This window comes from Pagrus major, chromosome 5, assembly GCF_040436345.1.
Source record: "Pagrus major chromosome 5, Pma_NU_1.0".
NCBI classification, from domain to species: Eukaryota; Metazoa; Chordata; class Actinopteri; order Spariformes; family Sparidae; genus Pagrus; species Pagrus major.
The window spans coordinates 37,005,791-37,013,916 of record NC_133219.1 but is presented as its reverse complement, the minus strand read 5'-3'; the positions used below and the strand labels follow the sequence as shown (position 1 = coordinate 37,013,916).

Genomic DNA, 8,126 nt, shown 5'->3' with positions numbered 1-8,126 from the left:
TCAGCTGTTTCAGTAAAACTGCTAAATATTCTCAGAAATGTGAGGAGATGCAAATAAAATCTCAAATTTCTGCTCGTGCTTCACACAATGTTATAGATGTTATAAATAAATTTGCTCGAGACCTCTGAGGCCTGAAAATGCAGTACTGAAAATATTCGCGACGGAAGTGTTGAGAAACCACACAGTCAGCTGATTGCTAAACCAATGAGCTGACTGGTGTTTCTCACACTGTTTAGAGGAAACTTCACAGCTCTGCCAGCACTTGAGCTCTGGACACCGACAAGTCAACAGCAGTGCAACAGCCTCGCTGCAGGTATGGCATCTATCGACGATCTGAACATCATACAGACGTTAATTTAAAGTTAAATACATTTTAATTTAATGAGCTTTGTTGGGAAAATGATGTTGAGTTCAATAACAGGCTGGTTATTGAAAATGTTTCCATTTTTCCCCACAGAAACCTCGACGACAGCTCTGTTCTTCAAGACAACATGAATTCTTTTGAATATGATGATTATTTTCTAGACTATAACTACGAGGAACACAATAATGGAAGCAATGTGACTACTGAAATAAACGATGCGGCAGTTTTCCAGCACAAACCGACTTGTTTAAAGGAAGGCTTGTGCGTGTCGTTACTTGTGGTCAGCGTGCTCATTTTTCTGCTGGGATTCTGCGGGAACGCTTTGGTCATCTGGATTTCTGGCTTCAAGATGAAGAGGACGGTCAACACCACCTGGTACCTGAGCCTCGCCATCTCTGACTTCGTCTTCTGCGCCTTCCTCCCGTTCAACATCGTCCAGACGGCGATGGAGGAGTGGATCTTCGGTCGCTTCATGTGCAAATTTGCCCCCTCTGTTATGTTCCTCAACATGTTCAGCAGCATCTTCCTCCTGGTCATCATCAGCGTCGACCGCTTCGTGTCAGTCTTGTTTCCGGTTTGGGCCCAGAACCATCGTACCAATAAAATGGCATCCATTACTGTTTTCCTAGCATGGCTTCTCGCCATCGGAATGAGCATTCCCTCTGCGATTTTTCGGGATGTTGGCTCACACCTGGGTACGACCGTTTGCCACAATAATTACACATTACACCCGCACAGTCACAAGATAGTTGCAGTGACCCGCCTTCTTGCAGGGTTCATCGTCCCCTTCCTCATCATCATCATCTGCTACTCTATCATCATCCTCAGACTTCGAAACACCAGGATGACCAAAAACGCCAAACCCTTCAGAGTCATGACAGCGCTCGTCGCTGCTTTCTTCATCTGCTGGCTGCCTTACCACGTGTTCATCCTACTCGAGCTGAACAACGCAGAGTACGACCACCACGTTTTAGCCTCTGGACTCAAAATAGGCTCGTCCATGGCAGCGGCGAACAGCTTCCTCAACCCGGTGTTGTATGTTTTCATGGGCAATGACTTCAAGAGGAAGTTCAAGAGCTCCGTGCTCTCAAAGATGGAGAATGCGATGGCCGAGGAAGGCCGCACCACCAGCCGATACCTGTCCAGGTCCAGCTCCATGGACAACAGAGCTTCCACACACATCTAGAGGTGTCACTTTACCCAAAACTGTTCCACTAAGTGCTGCAAATAATCCCCACAAGATATATGAAATGACGCTTGTAAAAACACATTACCAAGTCTGTATGGATTCATTGTACAAATGTAGCACTTTTCCACTGTTGTGAAGAAAGCTGTTGCCACAAATAGTGTAGCTGAAGAATCTGCATGCTTGAGCCAATATTTAAACATGTGCTGAGCTCATTTTGTATCGCAGGGTGAGCAACATCCATCTCATCCAGCAGAAGTATTTTCAGAGCAGCATTTGTGGCAATTATAACTGTAAATATAGTTGTAAAATACAAGGAATGTAATATATGAGGTATATTTTCTGATTATAAACATTAAAAAAAATTGTGTAATCATCATATCAAGCATTATCTGCATATCAAGCAAAGGAGTTGTTGATACATTTTCAGGTCAGGTTTGCAGGAGAGGAGCTTGTATGATGTAAATTTAGAGGCTCGGGGAGTATTTTCTCAATTAGTTTTCATTTACGAAATAATTTTAAAAAAGGAACGACTCGCTGAAGGAAAACAGCTGTGAATTAATGGTACTCTTTTTTCTTGCACATGTAACCACAACTGTCCTTCCTGCTAAAAGGGATGCTCTGTGGTTTTATTTACTGACACCACAGTATGCAACTATTTTTGTATTGCAGCATTTACATGTGTGTTGTACAAGACTGACCTGAATTCAAAGTGCAGATTGGTGGAGGACTGCTGTTGAGATATGCACATGTGGTTATTTCTCATGTTTCTGTACAGGAAAAAGGTGTTGTCCTCTGTGAGATAACTCTCTCTAACAACTCTTGACAGCAATCGTGACACATTACAAATACAAAACCCAGCTGTCGACAAAAAACAGCTCATTGAATGGACCTTTGTTGTTATTATTTCATGTGTGTGAGAGCCGTGTAGTGAAGGTGGTTTGTGCAATAAATGTTTGAATGTTTGTTTCTGAAATAAAGCTGAAACTATAGTCGGCTGTCTGATGTGTTATTCTGTCACTGCTGAGGCCTGAGTTGCATTTTGAAGGAAGTTTTCTCAAATAAACGAAGTCGTAAGTTCTTGAAAATGTGCTCATTTGCATTTATCACCAGTCACGATAATGTTCAGATAATTTCTGAAAACTGAGAACTTCCCTATGAGTTAAAAGAACAATGTTAACTTTGAAGAAATACATTTATTAAAATAGAATATTTAATCTGAAAAAAAAAAAACCTAAGGCACAAAGTTTAAGGCGTGCTGGAGCACTGGGATTCAGACCACAAACTTTTATTAAAAGACTAACGTTTTGATGTGCATCTTCATCAGAGTCAAACAATCCAGAGACTCACACCCTCTTAAATAACCTCCCTTAATTAGGACCTAATTAGACTGGTTCACTTGTTCAAATAAAATACACAGATGACCAAATTATCACTAACCACAAAAATCACAGCAACAGAAACACTTACATCCTGAACATCCTTTGAATTTAGGATCAAATCCAGTCCCCTTTCTCCAGGATTAGGTCCTAATTAGGGGAGAATATTTAAGTGGACGTGAGTTTCTGTATCGTTTGACTCTGAAGATACACATGTCGTCGAACAGTTAGTCTTTTGATAAAAGTTTGTAATCTGAATCCAGAATACCTTGGACGTTGGTCCATACATTTAATTCCTGCCCTTCCTTCATCCCAGACTTTTAAATCTCTAGTTATAGGTGGTGAAAAAGTACCAAAAAGCTAATTATTATGGGAAGTATCATCAATTATTTGATACCACATACATAATAAATGCAATTCAGTCAGTAGAGTAGTGAATTATTTTCTCTACACATCATGTTATTCAGGCACATTTTTGACAACACTTCTGAAACAATGAAGGCTGGAAGACAAAAGATGAATTCAGCTCACATCTCCAGGATCAAAATAAGTCTTGTTAACTGCACAAAAAGATATGATTAATGTGCATCTGCTGGGAAAAAACTCGCTCTTCAAAAAGGAATTTTCTTTAAGTAACTCACTTCTCATTCAGTAACAGTAACATAAGAGGATTCATGAGAAGGAGAAGAAGAGTGCCTCTGTCTTTTCTTGATGTTGAAACAGTGGAAGGCCGGGGGAAGACCCCGCCTGCAGAGATTACATGACGCTGTCAGTGAGTCACAATGAAACTCTTTGAATTTGGACCATATGTTTATGTGAACACAGATACTTATCAATCAGACCTGCAGAGTGTTTAAGCATCTTTCAGCACATTGTTTCAGTTGTGTTGGCAGAAGAGCAGACGGACGAGGTTACCAGCTGGTATTTGGAGACAAATGCTGCGTTCCAGACATCAACTCACATCGCAAAAGTCTCTGATCTCTTAGGAGGAAAAGTAGAAATAGACGCCACTTCCTACATTTATCTACTCAGAATTCACGAGGGACCAGTTGTCTGACGTCACAACAACAGCAGCGTCTGTGGGAAGGGAGTAGGATGTGTTTTTAGACTACAGTATCTGTAAAGAAGAATTTACAGGAGAATGAAATGTTCAGATACGCTTTGAAGTATTAAATTGGTGTAAAATAAAAATAATAATGCGTCTGTGACATCATGTGTTGTTTCGTGACTTTCGTCAGAAGTCAGAAATTTCAACGAGGAAAGTCCGTGATGTCTGGAGACTTGTTTTACGCCGAATGAGCTGTATGGAGACATTTATAGGTTGTAGTTTTTTTCACTTCTTTTTTTACCCTTTACAACAAATCCCCATCTACTTCAGCTGTTAAGAAGAATGTGGAAACACTCCTTCTGCTGTGAAACTCCAGAAATGTTTCAATCAGGAGAGACTTCATTTTTTGGATGAACAAATAGTTATTGCAATGTGCACATCAGATGAGAAATAAGAGTCTTTGGTGATTAGGCCCCATCGTGTCGTCCATTTTATTTTAATGGACGACATGATGGAGTGAGGAGAGAGAGACTAAGATGGAGAGAGTTGTGGATGAATGAACGTTGAGATAGTTTCCTAACTGAACTACGAAACTTGACTTTCCATCCGCTTGGGGCTGAGGAAGAGAATGGACATAGTCCACACCAACTCCTACAAAAAAACACTGCTCCTAAAACGCCTCGTTGTAGTCTCGCCTTTAATATTTGTGACTTTGTGACATCACACTGCATCACCATGTCACACATTTGTATAATTTATGCCTTGCAGCTAGTTTGCCACGTAGGAATTAATTTAGCGCAGCTGCTCTGTTGTTGTTAGCAGTGCTGGGTCAGGCATGTGTGAGCTGACCAATCAGAGCAGACTGGGTATTAAGGAGGGGGGGGCGGGCCCTTAAAGAGACAGGAGCTTCAGACAGAGGGGGAAGGAGAAAACTGATGTTTTTGAGCACTAAAGCACGTAAAGCTGTTCTAGTAGTGACACAAAATAAAATTATCAACCTAAAAATGATCGATAAAGATGATTATATGAAATAGAAATACCTAATTTTTATCTCTTTACCTCCTTGCCACATATCTTCTCTGTGGTACATTTATTGTGTCATATACTCTTGTGTTTCTAGACACTAATTTTAAGTTATCACAACATTTCACTCTGGTTCACACCTCCTCCACCGCCTGAAGTAAAACTACTGCGCTATTTTTAATTATGCTTTTTAATCATGTACTGAGATCAAAAACACATGGTCACCTTCTGATTAGTCATCTTAAACCAAACCAAAAAAAACCAAAACAGTCAACCACATGGCGTCATTTTCTGTAGTCATTTATTGGGCCTTATCACATTACATTCATTCCATAGAAAATACATTCAAATGTGACACCTATGTTGACAAAGTGCTGGCTTGTCAATGAAAGCAACAGTCGATCAGGTTTTTAAAGCATGTGTTAAAAATAGAAACGACTTCTCCCGTTTTTGCCTGTTGCATTACAAATATTGTTGATGTGTGAGCACACACACTATAAAAATAGATTTTTTTATCATACTGAAAATGACGGTCAGTTCATGTTTTCTGGCTGTCACTCACCAGTCTTTTATTTATTTATTTATCTATTTATATATTCATTTATTTATATACGTGTTTATTTTTAAGCATATGGCATAGCACATTGAGTACCGTTATAAGACGTGCTGCTTATAAAGTCTGAGCTGGATTTTTCACACTTTTGAGGAGATTTTTTTTTTTTTTTTGAAATATTAAGATTAAAATGATCAACAGCTTGAACCGTTTCATAGCTCCTTCAACAACAAAGCAATAAACACTTAATAATAACTGTAATAAAAAGAAACATCTCTAACAATTGCTACTGCTAAGGGTAACCTCCCATCTCTAACATGTGTAATGCCTAATTTCTCAGTGATCTTTGGGGCAAGTGTTGCACAGCGAAGTGCTTTTTGGATTTCTGCATCGAGTCCAGTGTTAGGAAAAACATATTCACAACCAAATTAGTCAGCATGTGCACCGCACACTAGAGATAAACAAAATGCTGTCGAGATAAATCCTCTTCTCTCCTTGAGTCAGTGCCTTCAAGAGGGATTATTCATCTTGAATTAAGAGGAGCTGAGAGTTTTTTACCTGTCCATCATCGAAAACATGACGTCTCTTACACACAGTAAGTTGAATAACTTACGAAAAACTTGGAAACACACAGTATCAGCATCAGGTAGTTATAGCCTGCATATTGCATTTTTCCCTCTGACAAAGGGCTACAATTTTTTAAAGTTTTCAGTGAAGTTCATGTAGAAAATAGATTTTTTTAGTCTCTGTAACTGTGATAGCAGCAGAAGATTCATACATTTTGAGTTTTTTTGATTTCTCATTTCTGTTTTGCACAAAATAAGCTTGTTAAACACAATTTGCAGTGTTGTATAATATCTTTTAGGTCAAATGTGTTTTTCACTGGCAGCAATTCATCACCCATCACAGTCAGATGAGGCTCTCTGTAGTCACAGCTATTGTACCTTGTTCATGTTAAGGCATGTGCACATGCCTACACAGCACATGTGCACGGAGCAGGATGAGAAGTGCTTTTCAATCAAGCGAAAGAGAAAAACAAGCCTCCCCAAGTTTAAACTGCCTCTTCTACGAATGCATGAAGCTGCTGAAGTCAAACAGGAAAATGAAAAAAAGGATGACTAAGAGGAGAAAACAGGAGGGTAAGGAGACGGACTTCTCACTACAGCTTGAACCTATTTGACTTCAAAGAAAAATAATAACTATCTAAGTCCTACAAAATATGATGCAGAGTCTGTCGACAGAAACGTCCAATTACAGAAGGAAAAACAGGGAAACAAGGAGATCACATTTATCATCTTGGCATGTATTCATCTGGAACTCCCGACATTTTTCTTTTCTTCAAGGCAGCGTCTACTGTTCTGATCAGTTCATTAATGTTCGCTCGCATTTCGGGAGTGTAGGGATCGTACTCGAGCTTCCGCAGCCCCGATCGTTTGAAGTTTCCGTCCTTCTGGCCCTCGACGCAGAGCAGGCGGTCCTCGGAAACCTTCAGGCCCAAGAACTGGACCATGCCCTTCAGCTTGGAGAACAGGTCCCTCTTCAGATCCTCAAAGTGGACCACCTGCACGTTCTTCCCATAATTGAGCCAGTCCAACGTGTGGGACGCCCACCAAGGGGCATAGTTCCTCACAAACTCGGGCCATTCTGCGGGAAAAATGAGAGGACAGGAAATAAACAAAAGACTTCATTGATGTGCAAAAAAAATGTCCATTATATTGTTCAAAGTGAAACCAGGGAGACCACTCAGCTACACTCAGCATTACACTTTAAGTACTTTACGCTCTAGAAAGCCATTAATAAGTTCTTTGCTAAAAACTGAAGAATAAGGCACATTTACCAGGCGGTTTGCTCCACAGTACACTGAAGTGTGGGAGCGGTAATGTTTCACAGTGGCTCTCAAGTGGTCACATAATGAATCACATGTGCTCAGAGGAGGAATAATCAACATCACATATTGTTCATTCTTAAAAAAATCCTTTTTTGTTCACTCTTTTATTTAGATCTGGGGAATCTTTAATAGACATTAATATGTGAAAATAACACAAATCTAGAGTATTTTTTGACTGAAATGTGTTAAATAGCTTTCATTCTTTAGGGTGACATATTGTGCTTTTTGTTGTATGTAAAAGATCTTGAGCGTTAAAACGATCAGCACCAACAGAAACTCCTCTCTCCTACAGAAAACACTGCTCCTGAAACGCCTCGTCAGTAGTCTCACCTTAATTCTGTGACTTTGTGACATCACACGACATCACCATGTCACACATTTGTCAAATGTATGCCTAGCAACTAGTTTGGCACGTAAGAATTGATTGAACTAAACCTATTCCAGTAGTAACCCAAAATAAGATTATGAACCTGAAACTGAGCCTCATATGTCTCCTTTAAGTCGGAGTAAAAGTGACAGATTGGGTTTTAATTTTAGCTTACTTAAGTCTAAAATTAAATGTTCAGCGGTTTGATAAATACAGACCCTGATCTCAAACCAAAACAAAATAAAACAAATAGAAATCAACTTCGACCTGAATCTAGAGGAAGTGAAAGTCATGACAGCCGAACACTGACGTCATTTA

The 8,126-nt window shown here is 39.7% G+C and overlaps 2 protein-coding genes across 2 annotated transcripts in view; one reads left to right on the top strand and one right to left on the bottom strand.

Annotated features, from left to right (window-relative positions):
* Nucleotides 1-256: 256 nt before the first annotated feature.
* Nucleotides 257-2,542, top strand: cmklr1 (chemokine-like receptor 1). Its single transcript, XM_073466212.1, has 2 exons — nt 257-313; nt 458-2,542. Exon 2 carries the CDS (start codon nt 492-494, stop codon nt 1,548-1,550), a length of 1,059 nt encoding a protein of 352 aa, XP_073322313.1. The 5' UTR covers nt 257-313; nt 458-491; the 3' UTR covers nt 1,551-2,542.
* A 2,742-nt stretch (nt 2,543-5,284) lies between these two features.
* The window catches only part of wscd2 (WSC domain containing 2), a 39,735-nt gene continuing 36,893 nt past the window's right edge, over nt 5,285-8,126 (bottom strand). The window contains exon 9 of the mRNA XM_073465476.1: nt 5,285-7,197. Coding sequence (XP_073321577.1) covers nt 6,845-7,197 — 353 coding nt within the window. The 3' untranslated portion in view covers nt 5,285-6,844. The remainder of the gene's footprint in view (nt 7,198-8,126) is intronic.

Bases quoted from the DNA above. Each gene is read 5' to 3' on its own strand.
- cmklr1 (XM_073466212.1), top strand. From the start codon at position 492: ATGAATTCTTTTGAATATGATGATTATTTTCTAGACTATAACTACGAG.